Source organism: Musa acuminata, chromosome BXJ1-8 (genome assembly GCF_036884655.1).
Source record: "Musa acuminata AAA Group cultivar baxijiao chromosome BXJ1-8, Cavendish_Baxijiao_AAA, whole genome shotgun sequence".
NCBI lineage: Eukaryota > Viridiplantae > Streptophyta > Magnoliopsida > Zingiberales > Musaceae > Musa > Musa acuminata.
In genome coordinates this window covers 51,079,085-51,094,274 of record NC_088334.1, presented here as the reverse complement: position 1 = coordinate 51,094,274, position 15,190 = coordinate 51,079,085, and the positions used below count along the sequence as shown (strand labels likewise).

At 35.8% G+C, this 15,190-nt stretch overlaps 1 protein-coding gene across 6 annotated transcripts in view; it reads left to right on the top strand.

The window, feature by feature from the left end:
- Window positions 1-3,089: 3,089 nt before the first annotated feature.
- The window catches only part of LOC135585751 (uncharacterized), a 27,038-nt gene continuing 14,937 nt past the window's right edge, over window positions 3,090-15,190 (top strand). For 3 of the 6 annotated variants that reach the window (XR_010476406.1, XR_010476405.1, XM_065080921.1), the window contains exons 1-5: window positions 3,094-3,340; window positions 5,201-5,335; window positions 5,708-5,760; window positions 11,894-11,931; window positions 13,172-13,262. Coding sequence is in view for 4 of the 6 variants with exons in the window: in XM_065080921.1 (XP_064936993.1) it covers window positions 3,317-3,340; window positions 5,201-5,335; window positions 5,708-5,760; window positions 11,894-11,931; window positions 13,172-13,262 (341 nt within the window). In the remaining 2 variants the exon portion in view is untranslated. Of the gene's footprint in view, window positions 3,341-5,195; window positions 5,336-5,707; window positions 5,761-11,893; window positions 11,932-13,171; window positions 13,263-15,190 lie in introns of all 6 variants that reach the window. The other 3 variants (XM_065080924.1, XM_065080923.1, XM_065080922.1) reach the window with 3 other exon arrangements.

Here is a 15,190-nt window from a genome sequence, read left to right as displayed (position 1 = left end):
TTTTGTATGAGTACTCCATTCATTAATATTAGATTTATAAGCTTCGAAGTTCCAGATCTAGCATAGTTGGTCATCAAGAGTGACAACCAATCTTATAAGGACTATTGAGTGTCGATAGAGGATTATCCTCTTTTAGTGTTATGAGAGGAATATCTTATGTATTCTTGCTCAAGCAAATCCTTAGTCAGGGACATTTATATTGAGAGAGAAAGAGTTCTTTTGGAGAATTCGATTAAAGCGAGACTCGAATAGAAACCGTATAAGCCTAATAGCATAATGCTCAGTATACAATATCTAAGATATTAGATGAATGATGAACTATAGATACATGGTAACTAAGGACAGATAGGTTCAATGGATTGAATTCCCCTATATCAATGGGTCAAGTAAATTATTATGAAGATAATAATTGACTGAGCCAGAAGGAGTTTTGATATGTACGACTCACGGCTAGCACGATATTGAGCATAGTGGATCACACACATATGGTAGGTATTGCGACGAGTAGAGGTTCAGATATAAAATATTCGTCGGAGCTCCTATCTTATTGGATATACGAATAATATCCAATAAGAGCCAGATTATTGGATATAGTCAATTAATCTAAGTAGTTTAGGTAGTTGGATGGAGATCCAATACCCAATCGGGTAGAATCCATTAGAGTTAAGTTAATATGAGACCTCTATAAATAGAAGGGAACCAATGACCCATAGGCGAGAGGCTTCTTGGTTGCCACCTCCCATTCTCTTTCTTAGATAGTAGGTATGAATATTTAGGCAGCGATTTGATGAGCATTGTCATAGCCCTATTATATGGATCACCATTAGAAATGAAGATTTTTGACCTCCTTTATCCTCTCCTATAGATCTCTAGAATTTCAAGGATATACGATCTCTCTATGTAATATAACTATCTCATGCGTGGTTTTGAGTTTTGCTGGTTTTTACGTACCAATCTTCGCACGATGACGAACACCTTTTTGAAAAATTTGAGGTTTTTGTTTTCTGTTCTTCTGTTGCACGTGTGATGTCACCCCTAGATTTTCCTATATGATGGATTATAGATACACGATAATTGAGGACAAACGAGTCCAATGGATTGGATTCCCCTATATCGTTTGGGGACTATAACGTAGTGGCCCAGTACGTTCGTAGTTGATAAGTTAAGTGAATAATTTACTGAGCCAAAAGGAGTTTTGATAAGTATGACTTATAACCAACTGGATATTGGGCCTAAAGAGTCACATACATATGGTAAGAGTTGCGATAAGCAAATATCCAAATTGAGATATCCATTGAAGTCCATATCTTATTAGATATCCAATAAGCTCGTGAATTATTGAATCATATGGATGAGATCCTATAAGAGCAAACATGAGATTATTGAATATAGATCCACTAATCTAAGAGACTTGGGTAGTCATAGGCCAGACCTTTTTGGTTGTCACCTCCTATTCTCGTCTCCCCTTCTTCTCCTCAGCTAACAACCCTTATTTGAGGCATGTGAAGATTTAGACAGTGATTTAAGGAGTGTCTTCGCAACCTCAACTATGTGGATTGCCACTAGAGAGGAGGACACTCGACCTTCTTCATCCTCTCCCATAGATCTATAAAAATTTAGGGATATACGATCTCTCTAGGTAACACAACTATTTCACACGTGGTTTTCAATTTCATGGATTTTTGCGCACCAATTTTCGCACGATGATGAAAACTTTTTATGAAAATATAGGATTTTTATTTTTTGTTTTTCCACTATGCATGTGATATGGTCCCTAGATTTTCCAATAATAAGCCCCTATTTTATTAGATCCGTTGAGTGAAACCCAATAAAAGCTTAATGTGGATAATTGGATAGAGATCCAATTTCCATTAAGCTAGGGATAATTGGATGGAGATCCAGTATCCATTATGCTAGGGTAATTGGATGAAAATTCAGTACCAATAGAGTATGATCTATTAGGATTAGCAATAGGAACTCTCTATAAAAATGATGTGGGACTAAAAGGGTTATAAGGTTGGACCCTTTAATCACCATCTCCTTGACTTTTCTGCATGTATCTTCCTTAGCCGACTACCTTCTCTCTAGTATGAAAGGGCAGTAAGAGCTATCCCTTCTATGTTTGTGGTGGTGCGTAAAAGCAAAACAAGAACACATCGCGAGAGAACGTGCGACGCCACTTCATCCGTCGTGTAGATCATCGCTGGATGTTCCTATATTGTTCTTTCGATGCATTAGTCTTTATTTTTATCTTTTTACTGTATATGTGCATATGATACCTCCTCACGTTTCCCAACATGAAGAACAATTGTTGTCTGCATGGTAAACAGAAAGGGTGTGTTTATGATAGATTATGGTGGCTTAATAAACCAAGAGAAAATGGTGTCACTGTTTGGAGTGTGGTCAGTACATCACGGATTTTCCGTTTATCTTTTTGGCTAAATCTTTCTTCTGTCAAAAGCTATCTGATGTTGATGTTTTTAACAAGTCGAGCAATCCACCTATTAAAGTTTTCTTTTTCTTGGAATTGTTTCCCTAATATCTTCCTTAACAAAAGGAGATGAAAGCATCCAAAATTATGATGATTCAATTACATCTTAAAGATAAGTAAACCAATTAGTATCCTAATGATCTTAACGAGTGGTGTATTTTATACAGATTTAGCTAAATGCTATATACTTATAAGGCTTAATTAATTTTTAAAAACTGATATTTTTTTAAAAGATAAATAGTAAATGTGAGATTCGAGAACCTTATAATAAACATCTTCATTTATTAAGTTAGGATAAGATAAGATTTTGAGTATTTAATATTTAGCATGTGAGTCTGATTATAGTATACCACTTTAAGGTATAAAAATACGAAGTGAAAATAAAAAAAAGACTAAAAATTATTTCTGCTTACACGAAGTAAAAAAAACTCAAAATTGCAAAAGAAAAAGCTTCTCAATTTTAATTATTAAATAGAGAGGTTTTTCTATGGAATTAATAAAAATTAAGAATTTAAATTCACAAAATAATTTTTAAATAAATAAAACAGGTAAAAATATCACATAATGGTAAGGATAGGCGACGGTTGATCGTCTCGCACAGGCAGGCGGTGGTCGTGAGGCGTCGTACGGAGAGAGAGAGAGAGAGGGAGGGAGGGCGAAGAATCAAGCAGGAGGAGAGAAGAGAAATAGAGGAAGCGAGTGAGGTGGAGGCGGAAGGAGAATCTTGTAAGAGGAGGGTGGAGGAAGGCGGGAAGGGAGTAGGGGCGAGGAAGAGGGGTAAGGTTGAGACAGGAGCCTCAGGGTATCCCTCTTCGCATCCAGGCCATGGATTTGTGCCTCTCCACAGCGGTAATAGGGCTTATCTTCTTTATCATCCTCTTCTCATCATCTTCCTGAAAGAAAATGTAAAGAAAAAGGCCTTCTTGATAAATTGCAGAGACACTAACGATGTCATTAAATAGTAAATAGTAAACATATATAACTAAGATTTTAAGTTCACAGATGCTAGAGATGCTGGTCTCTTATTTTAACCCAGTTCTTCATTTGGCCATCTGTGCACAAGCACTCTAGCTAAGGACATTGTTGCATTTTCTAAATAATGAATTTATTACCAAATTCTTGGCAGCTGACACATTTATATATTCAGTGAAGATCTCTAACTGTATGATATCTGAAACATCCAACCTCACTTGCGGAGGCTGAATATATTCCTGGAGTGGAGTCTAGAAAAGACCCATTGGTAATTTGACCACTTCTACCGTAGAGGCTTAATATGCTTTAGCTATAGGAAAATTGTCTAGAAAACTGTAATTTCATCATGAAAAGACTTGGATGAATGTGAATTACTGCAAGTGTTGAAAACTGCAAATTTCTACATGTCTTTATTGATTACTACAGTTTCTAGCTTACCTTTTATGATTTACTTCATTGGATACTTGGTGCAACATTGCAATTCGAGTAAGCTAAAACCTATACCAAAAAAAAAAAAAAGCCATATGGTCCCAACTATTCGGGGTTGGCTACAAAGATTTTTTCCTGCAATTGAGGTCTTTTTAGAATAATATAACTACAAGCTCAGAACTTATGATGGCATAATTTTTAGGTTCATTTGGCTGCCTCCTAAGTGATGGAAAGTGCAGATAGTTTTTTTGCTACGTAGTCCAAAGGTTTATGCTTCTTGAGATGGTGAGTTTGCTGTGAGTCAATTTGAAGTTAAATATGGGAACAGAAACAAGGTTGTGGTTGGCCTAGACCATACGGACGTTGCTAAATTTTCTTCGGCTGGAATGTGGTTGGTTATTTTCGGGCATGATGGTTGGGGCCACAGCCTGTTAGATTAGGTAATGTGTTATCAACTAGTTTAGTCTTGTTGGTTCCAAGTGACTACCAATAGTAGATTGGATTTCTCTAACAAAACCACATAAAATATGGTACTTGATGTGTTCCTTGAGATCTACAAATTTGACTGGACTTATAGCAATTTGACTATCTCAAATTCAAATTGGTTTTCTTTTTCCTGGAATTTGTGTTTCGGATAGGCTTCTATAAAATTGAATGAAATGCACTTTTGGCATCTTCAATCCAAATGAAAGGAGTCTGTCTAATATGGTAGAAAAAGAAACTCTTGTTGTTCTACATGCAAACATATTATTTCCACGTATCGAGTGCCTGTTAAGGTATATCTTATCACATTTTCATTAGCTTTACCCTTAATAGTAAATTACTCAACACCTGACAACCTACTTCTGTCTCTTTGGAGACATCCGATAAAATTGGATTGATAATCTACTTCTCAGGTTTAAGGTTCTAATTATTGGTTGTAATGAGCATCAGTTGTTTGTTCGTTCCATGCTATCTAAACATTAGCTGCACTGTTTTGTACCCATGGCTTAATTAGTTTCCATGTCCAGAGCACGTTTTATTACAAGCAGGCCAGGAAAGATGTTCATGCTATATATTAGAAATCCTGTTGATCATCTTCAAGTATGATAAGTCCATTGTGAAGTGTAGAATTTTGACATAGTTTTTTTTCTTAAAACACTTTATGCTAAAGCATATTTGAACTTTGCTCTAGTTTGTTTTAAAAAGGCTTTTCACTAAAGCATGTTTGGGCTTTCCTTTTGCCAGAAATATCCTGATTGAACTCATCCAGTGTGCTTCATCATTATTTCACTTCACCCTCTTATGTCTCAAAACTTTGAAGTGTAGGTTTGTCATCTGAGTTCTGGATGTAGAATGCTTATCAGAAGAACTGATTTGCAAAAGGACAGTCTGACTTCTAGTGTTCTCTGCTCAGCTTCAAAAAAACGTGGTTTTGGGAATGATACTACGAAGAAAGAAAAGGTAATGGTGCTTTCCTGCATAACAATCCTATGTCTGGCCTATATATCTGTGTGTGCATTGAGTATCTATATACGCATATATGTCTATGTATATAGATCCAAGATCCAAGGACACTTCCATGCTGTATCCCCGTACCTTGGCTTTGGTCAAAAATCATGTCAAACTCTGTGTTCCATGCCTGCATCTCACTCTGGTACCTTTATGTATAAGTTAAACGTGGATTGAAGTTACACAGGTAGTTTAGAGTTTTACTTTTCTGATAGGTATTGTGTCAATCTTTTCAAAATTTGCCTTCATATATGATTGTTTATGACAATATCTTCAATTAATGAATTTTCTCTTAAAATTTCTGGTATTTTCCTTCCTGAATAGAGCAAGAATGCGAAGAATCTGAAGGAGAGCAGTCATTCTACATCTGAAACAAGGTGCATAGCATACATTTATTCATATTTCTGTTAAACATTGATCTCTTTAATGGTTCCATGGCTCGTTTCCACCATTATTTTTGGTATCAGTTTCTGGCACATTTGAAAACACTGATGTTTGTTCTTGTTATGCTTAAAGTTCATGAGACCTACGGAGCACCATTTGAAGTGCTGCAAAATATTTTATCTGTTTAGTGAAATTTTGTTTGCTTACTGAGGCATGTCATGTAACTGGAGATCTGGTCAGTATTAGTCATGGTGCTCTCTTTAACTTTTTTTGGATCTGTGCGTAAATTCTTAACAGTGAGATGGTTGATGGAGTTTGCATAACATCTTTTCTTCTTGGGATGGGTTAGTGACAATAGTGAATCAAACTTTTTCATCGGGGGTGAGCATTGAGCTTTGGCAAATGAGCATGTCGAGGCATGATAAGGCTATGGTTTGAGGTTTTAGAATTATACAATTTGTTCAAACTATTTTTGAAGAGGGAACAGTTTGGGGTTTATATGACCTGTCTTCGTAGAAATAGGTTTATTCTGATAGCACCTTTCTGTCATTCTTTTGCATTGTAAAGTTTGATTCTAGGTGATTAAATAGGTTTTGGAAATTCTTTTTGCCAAATTAGACTTGGCTGTTGTCTTATGAGATGCGCAAGGACTTTGTTGATGAAGTCACTAAAATTTTAAATATGATAATTTAATTAACCATAGTAATCAGTCATTTAAATCTGGAAGTTCATCTTACAGTTATAGAAATTTCCAAGGTTTTGAACAATAATATATAGTTAAAGGCTGAAAACCTTACTAGTCTCTATTATATGGAACTTGCAAGGAGAGAGATTAATTTTTGCACATTATCTTGAAAAGACATTTTACTGTTACTAAGTCCCCTATAACCAAAGGGGAAAAGGGGAAACATTCGATAATATTCTTATTATATGATGTGTAAACTTATCATTTTAATATAAGCTAAGTGGTTAATTGATTATAGTAATGATTGAAATTCTGTACCGTATCGGAGTTTCGAGCTTTGCTCGGTAAGGTGTGATACACCTAATTTAGGCATAAAATCCTCCGAAAATATATGAAAAATAAAAAAAAGTTAGGATAGGGTTTTTAAGTTAGAAATAAATATAGTAATATAATAAGTTTAGCAAAATCAATGTAGATTAGGTAAGAATAATGTCACATATCTTTTTCGGGCTCTGAGGAATAGCCTTGTGCAAGGTTCGTATTTCGGTCTGTTACGGATTATCCTTCTGTAAATATTGAAATATTTACAGAAAAATCATTTGAATTGTTAGATTATTTTATTATAATATAAACTTTAAAATTCAAATGAATTAAATAATCATATATGTAAATATACCTAATTGCTAAATTTATCACCAAAACGAGCGATGGGCGTCCACGGATGATGGATCGAGGTCCTCGATCCTATGCATCTGCATATCAATATGATATGTTTGTTGGACCCAATCCTAAAATTGATCTCACGACATAGTGTATCGATACAATGTATGCCATTGATGCATCAATGTGGTGATGATCGTAGGTTAATCGTCATAAATCACATTTGTCCGAGGCGGCTCCTAAGGCATGTATTGGTGAATGTTTGAGCTTCTACTTTCGCTACTGATCTGCTGCTCCGTATCATACTGTTGCTCGGAGAAGTATGACCAACTATCACCGTACTGTTGTTGGCCGTATGATTCTCCATAATACGACGACTGTGAATGCGATGAGCTTTGTTCTGCGTCTACATCATGTAGGCTCTATTGCATCTGTTCAAATTCATCCACTGCCTTCCCCTTCCCTTTCCGTGCATAAATTTGACCAGTACCTTGTCGAGTTCTATGATTTGAATCTTGGGTGGCATGTGTAAAATATTACTCCTAGATTCATACACCACCCTCAAGTTGTGTAGACGAGACCAACGACTACCCGACATCACCACCATCATCTGTCGAGGCATTGTTATCCATGTTGCTGTCATCTCTCTTAACCGAGCGAGTTGCTGAATGCGATTGTGAAGGTATCTCGTCGTCCAACTCGATTCTTTCCAATGATGTGACTGATGCTACTGCCTTCCCCTTTGCCTTTGCACGCTCGGCTGATGATTGTGATCGTTGGGTGTCTGTAGTTCCTCAAGCAGTTTGACTCAATGTTGTTTGACTCTTGCCACGTTGTGATTGAGGGGGATTTTCCACCTACTGAGGTTGTGCTTTCTCTTCTTATATTGCCTCAGTGATAAAACGTGAAGGACGTTGAGGATCTCCCACCTTATCAAGTAGAGGATCCTCTTGGTTCTCTGTCGCTTTGACCCACTCTAACATCGGCTCTGAATCTTCGTTGTAGAATTGGAGGTCAATGGGATCAATATCTGGTTCCTCTGGCTCCTTATCCAGCTCAGCACATCACAACCTTAGCTGCATGTTATAATGGACATATGCCAGTTTCTTTAACCGTTTATACGAGAGTTTGTTACAGACCTTCGTGTGAATCAATGCAAACGTTGACCAATTACGTTCGCAACCATTAAATGTCGTCGTCTATGAAAGTATATGAATGTCGACCTTTCTTAAATGTGGTGCATCCCCTACAAATTATAACCACCACTCGACTGTAAAAAGATATAAATAAGATTTTATTAGCATAACAAATAATTAACATCAAATATAATTGATAATCAATATGTGTAACTTTTCCTCACTAGGATCCATAGTGTAACAACACGATATAGCTACAACGTCGGAGAATGAACTAACTATTTCTCGGAATAATCGACCCTTCATAAGCACGTTGGCTGCATCAGTAATGTTTGGTAAGAGTCGATATATAACATTTCATAGTGTCGTTAGTAAATTATTTTGCGTTCTGAGAGCATACTGATATTGAATTGCTAAGTCTAAATAATATACACTGTAAGACATAATTTTGTTAGTATAATTTTTTATTATATAAAAATAATAAATTAAATTATTTTGAATATAAATTTACTTACATTATGGATATCTTGATCCATATGAACTTTAGTCCGACGATCAATGATCCATACGTATTGGTCGGCCTTAAAATCATCTTTGAATGCTTTCTTGACCTCATCTCTTGCTGAAATCAATATATATTTAAGATACGATATCTGTGGACTCTTGTTCATATCGACCTTACGAAGAACAATATAAAGTGGTTCCACACTTTTATGATTTTAGCCGCGGTCTCTCAAAATCCAGAGGAAAGAATGGACTTTTCTATCTTCTTTCCATCGCTCAATCTCGAATATCTAGAATCAAACTCTTGTGATGTGATCATTGCCTTCAAGCTATGTTTTTTTTGCTATAATAACTTTAATGCAATAAAATTAGTAGCAAACCGAGTGACTCCAAGTCGGAGTATCTCACCGTTTACATACTTTTGCATTAAAGAGTGGACCCAATAATGATTATATATAAACTTTGTAATTGATTGTGCTCGAGCTACACAATTCTTGACCGTGTCTAGCTCACAAATATCCTTCAGCATTAGATCTATGCAATGAGTTGCACATGGAGTCCAAAACAATGTTTTTCTTTTTTCCATCAATTGCAAACCGACCTTCTTAAAATTCGCTCCATTGTCGATTATTATTTGGACAATATACTGTCGTCCGACCTCCTTTACTACGGTGTCCATCAAGCTCTCAATATGTAGTATGCATCTTGGATCTTTTCAAAAGCATTAACTCACTTAAGAAACACCACCCTTCTGTTGTAATAAATAAGAAAGTGGATGATACTCATTCTTGTTGGTCCTGTCCAACTATCACACGTCAGTGTCACCCCATATTCGTCTCATTGCCTCTTGAAGGATTTGATCCAATCCTTCAGTTCTGTCACCTCCTCATTTAAGTACACGCGATGAATCTCTCTCGGTGTTGAAGGTTGGATCCTCGTGCCATAATTTTGAATAGATGAGATCATGTTATGATAATATGGACCTTGGGCTGTGTTGGTTAGAATCCTGTGGAAGTTGAACTATTTTGAAATTACCTTCCCAATATCCCGTTTCTTTTCTTTTGTATATACATCGTCAATCCATGTCAGTTTCACTATTTGTGGGGGATAGGTTTGCATATCAATATTAACAATATCTGGTGTGGATCTCTTGCCAAGACCTCTCATAAAACCACGGAGTCCACCATGCCTCATTCTACTAGTTCAACCTAATTGGAGCAGTTGGTTGCCTCATGCTGGCCGACCTCTAGATTTCACTACCACTATCATGCTCCAATTGTGAGTCAGGTCGTCGATGTCTCATTGCTTCATTGACCATATACTGATGCTCCAATGATGCATGAATCCCAACTGTGAGATCCAGGTCGATTTCATCGCCGCGACCCTCATACAGATCATAAACTGGTTCCTGCGTAGCCCTATAGTATTCTTCCTCAACTCTTGTCTTCTTTTTTAATGTATCTTCTTTTGCTTGTTGTAGTTTGCTTTGAAATAATTTATGGATCTCAGTTAGAATCTTCTTATATTTTGCAACATCGGGATACCCACCGGTCAAATGCATCTTTACCCGAATTATTCCTTCACCCTTGCCAATGTAGTCACAATAAATACATTGCCAATAATGACAGTTCTCATCTATCTTTCGGGCATGAACTCATGCATCATTATGTGGCTGTTCCTTTGGTGCCATGATTCTACCAAATTTAAATCAAATAAGCTATAAAATATAAACATATTGAATTGATCTAATATCAATAAAAAATCACTAATTACATCATTAAATAATAAAATATAACTAATCCTATTTTACCATCATAAATATGTGAAACACATAAAAAAAATTAAATACGTTATTTTGATCCAATATACATCAAATTATAACAAAATCATCATTAAATACACTAATCACATGATTAACATAGTTAATTATCCATTAATTACTTCTCTTTCAACATTGTAAACATGTCAAATGCCCTAATAGGTATTAAAGATATTGAATTTACCTAAAATCGATCAAATTTCGATTAAATCATCATTAAAATGACTAATCGAGCATTAAATAATTTTAATAAAGCTTAATTAAACCAATTTTACCATCATAAATATGTGAAACATATAAAAGAAATATTAAATACGTAATTTTTATCCAATATACATCAAATTATAACGAAATCATCATTAAATACACTAATCACACATTTAACATAGTTAATTACCTATTAATTATTTCTCTTTGAACACTATAAAAATGTTAAACACCTTAATATGTATTAAAGACATTGAATGGATCCAAAATCGATCATATTTCGATTAAATCATCATTAAAATCACTAATCGTAGTACTAAATAACTTTAATAAAACCTAATTAAACCTATTTTACCATCATAAATATCTTCTAATATCTAATATGCATAAAATATAAATAGTTGATTTATTAAGTGTCTAATTCGAATTAATCAATATTAAACACACTAATCATAATATTAAAGATCTTAATTACTCTCTAATTAAATAAAGAGAATGCATACCTCTTGATTAAAAAGTTTTTCTTCTTAATCCTTCCAAATTAGCCTCGATTCAATTCATAAATTGTTGCTTTGTAGAATTTAGGAGTGTGCAAATGTGAGAATAAGAAGGAAAATGTGAGAATAAATGAGTTTAAGGTAGTTTAAGAGAGAGAGTGAAATAGAGTGAAATAGGGGGAGGATGAGTTTAAAAACCCATGAGAAAGGGCTCCAACGATCAATTTGACCATTGGAACACTGTTACAGGTTAGTAACGATCGATTTCGATCGTTACCGCTCGATAGCCCCGTATCGTCCGATATGGGGCGATATCCAACATTCCGCTCGGCAACGGACGATTCATGTATTGATCTACTAGCGGACCGGTACGTACCGTCCGATACGGCCGGTATCATCTGAAATAAAAAAAATATTAGATTATAGTCTTTGTTTCTGATAGCAACAACAGTACTTTGAGTTGTATTTTTTTCCCAGTTATAATTTGACTTGAACTATTTCGTCACCACTTCTTGTGGGTGTGCTTCGAAAACCTATTTCTTCTTTAGAGACGAATTATGCTTTTTACTAGCTGTCACTGGATTGTAATTTTTTTGACACGTTTGTCTTCTGGTCTAGAAATTCTGCATCTGGAGAGCTCAAGACAAGAAGCCAAAGTAAGTTCTTTGTAAAATATGTACATACGAGATCCTTTATGCAACATGTATGTATGATATCCCTCTAATTGTTCTTTCTTAGCTTACTATATATTTTAGATAGAGGTTAATATGAGGGTTTGTCAGATCAGATTCACCCAAGATCCAAATTTATAAGCAGATAGTGGATCATAGTGAAATCCTGACAACCACCTGATGTCAGGTTAGTTATCAGATTTGAGAGTAAATATTAAACATTTAGACACTAAATTGTCCTAGACATCTCCCACGCATAACTAATTAACTCATAGAGGTCTCGGCTGGTAAAAACAACCATGGTTCATATATTACTATTGTTTAATTCAAAAACTGGATATATTGTTCCATACTCATTAGTAATATTGAACAGTAGAAATAACTGTCACAGAACATGAATGATATACCTTTTGAATATTAGGTTGAATAATAACCTGCTGTAGATGTACATGCTTATACAAAATTATATGCATGTACCTGTGCAGTATGGAAGATGTATATTGTCTATATACATGCATTTCGGTGCTTTATAGAGTAGGAATCAGTTGCAGAAGTAGCAAGATAAAGAAAAATATGATCTCAATTTCCATGCAGAACCACCGAAATTCATCTAAAGTTTATCTCATATGGAAATTAACATTGTCAGGTATGTGTAGAATATTGTATCAGTCTATCAACAGTATACTGGTTGGTATGATCCGAAAATAAAGGACAAAAATGCAAGAGAGAAGTTGGCTTACCTGGAGTCCTTTTAATTCTCGTAGCTATCACTCGATGAGACTTTCAAGAAAAGAGGAAAACTGATCTCTGAAACCTAACTTAAATAGAATCGTGACCGACGGTCTGATATCATGATATTAACCTTGTTTTGCTCTTGAATCATTCAAAATAAACCGTAGAAAGATGGTTTGTTCTGGTTTTGCTAATACTGCATAGTACTGGTTGATTCATGTGCATGTCCATACACACCGCTTGTACTGGTGGGCATACCATTAAATTTCAAGCATTGATTAGCATTTGTCTAACCTAACCTCAACTGGCCCACAAAGAATTAAGCATTGAAGATCATACTCGTTAAGTTCAAAAGGTAAAACAAACGATGCTATTCAAAGTTGATGCCTTCCTTTGGATGTATGGTATCATCAGGATACAGAAATAATGCTTTTCATTTACTTTAAGTTCCTTAAATTACATTACATTTCTTACAAGGATTTCTAACTTGTAGAGGCATCTCAATTAACAAGTGGTACTAGTCGAAATTCGAGCAATGCTGTTTTAGATCAGCAATTTTTGGAGAAGGTAGAAGCAGTAAGAAGGTAACGGAAATGAGAACTATTTTTTGTTTCCATTAACAAAATGAGCATGCTTTAATTTTCACTTAGCTTTTAACTTTTATAATCCGTGTTTTTAATTGATTATACATGAATATCTATGTTATACAAATGTGAAGTCCCATAATAGAGATTATCATTATAAGTTTTTTCGTAGCTGATTAATGATCTAAGTAAATTTTCAAGGGCATTTCTCTCAAAAGGGCAAAGAATTATTTGCAAGGAGCTTTGGTGCTTAATTTATTGGTCCATCATCTACAACACTGAGGATAAGGCAGCCTATGAGTTGAGGATGTTTAGCATAGCCAGCTTGGTAAACAATGGTGGAGAATCTTCATTGCTAGGGATACTATTTTCTAGATATTTTCAGAGGAGGGAATTCTTCTAGAGCAACTTAATAACTACTGATATCTTTCCAGTTTGGAAGGCATTGTGCTTGTTGAATTAGCCTTTAGGGATTCTTCCTCCTCCCTGGGTTCTAAACTTTACATAAGATTTTTGAGAGGCATGTGGCTAAGGCCTATCCCTTTTGGAGATCTTCATCCCACTCTTGCTTTCATCACTCATAGGCCCCATATCTTGGTGTCATCTGCCCTTTGAAGAGATATATTGGAATCAAACTAATCATCTTTGGTCTGCTTGCCATTAGACCATCCATGCGCGTAGCCTTTCCTTAACTCTTATGAGTTATGATACAAGTTGTCACTTCGTCTGGACTGGTAAACCAGGATGCAGACCATCCATGAGCTGTACAGGGGTTACTGCATGGTATCCTTTGTGAACTGGGTTAACCATCCAGTCTTGGTCCAGTGACTGGATTAAGGAGTGTTAAACGACACACACACACTCTCTCTCTCTCTTACATGACGCTTCCCCCTACTCTAATTTCACTCAAAACTCTCTGAAATCTCACCATGACAGAGTCACTTAGAAATTGGCACTTTCCGTATCTTTTTCTATATCCTTTTTAATTTTCTGAATTCATTGAAAATTTCTGCTCCATTTCTAAAGTTCTTTTTTGTGAAGCCTTTACATTCTTAAGCTCAGTGCTTCATGTTGCTCGTGGTGGAGAATTTAATCCTCTCGAAAGTGATTCTAATTATAGTGATGAATTCAAGATGCTTCTTGCATGTTCCTAGACACATTATGGAATCTATTGTTCGCATCCACTTGTGTCACACATTAGTTAAGCGAGCATGGGATCCCATGCTTAGATATCTAATCTACTTTCTTCCCTCCAATTGAAATGTTGTATGTTGGTGGAAGATACTTTTCCATGTATATGATGAAAGTGTAGTGATGGTCTCTTTCTTATTGTCTGCTATTCTATTTGGAAAAAAAGAATTAACAAACTGTTAAAAAACATTTGTTATGATCTTCAGCAGGGTTCTACATATCTGGCAGACCCGTATGTACCACTTGATACATATTTGTTCACGAGGTTATCAAAATGCTGACTGCCCTAAACCAAACAGTCTACTTCGAAAACAGGGTTTACCACCTGGTAAGCCCTGTGAACTGGGCTTACTGCCTCTCTTCATCATGCAGTCAGCCGGCACTTGCACTGCTGTCTTCGCCCTCTGCTCACCACTTTTGTTCCCTGCCTGCCACCCCCTGCCCCCATCCTGTAACGGACAAACTTCTAAACAAGATGTTGGATGTAATGCTTATGTCTGTCCGTTGCCTTTTGGCATGTTCATGCCTTGTACAGAATGTAAAGGGGCGGCCGAAGGCTTAATAGTCCCATTTTAGTTGGGTTGGTGGCCTCTTTAGGCTTGTAAATAAAGGTTGTGTCATTTGGACACGTTCGAGAGCTTTTCGGTCTGTAATGGACCATTTTACCCTTTGTTGTGCCACTATTCAGAGCTTGTAAAGTCTGTTTGTAATTTGCATTGTCTATGAAGTGTTTTTCG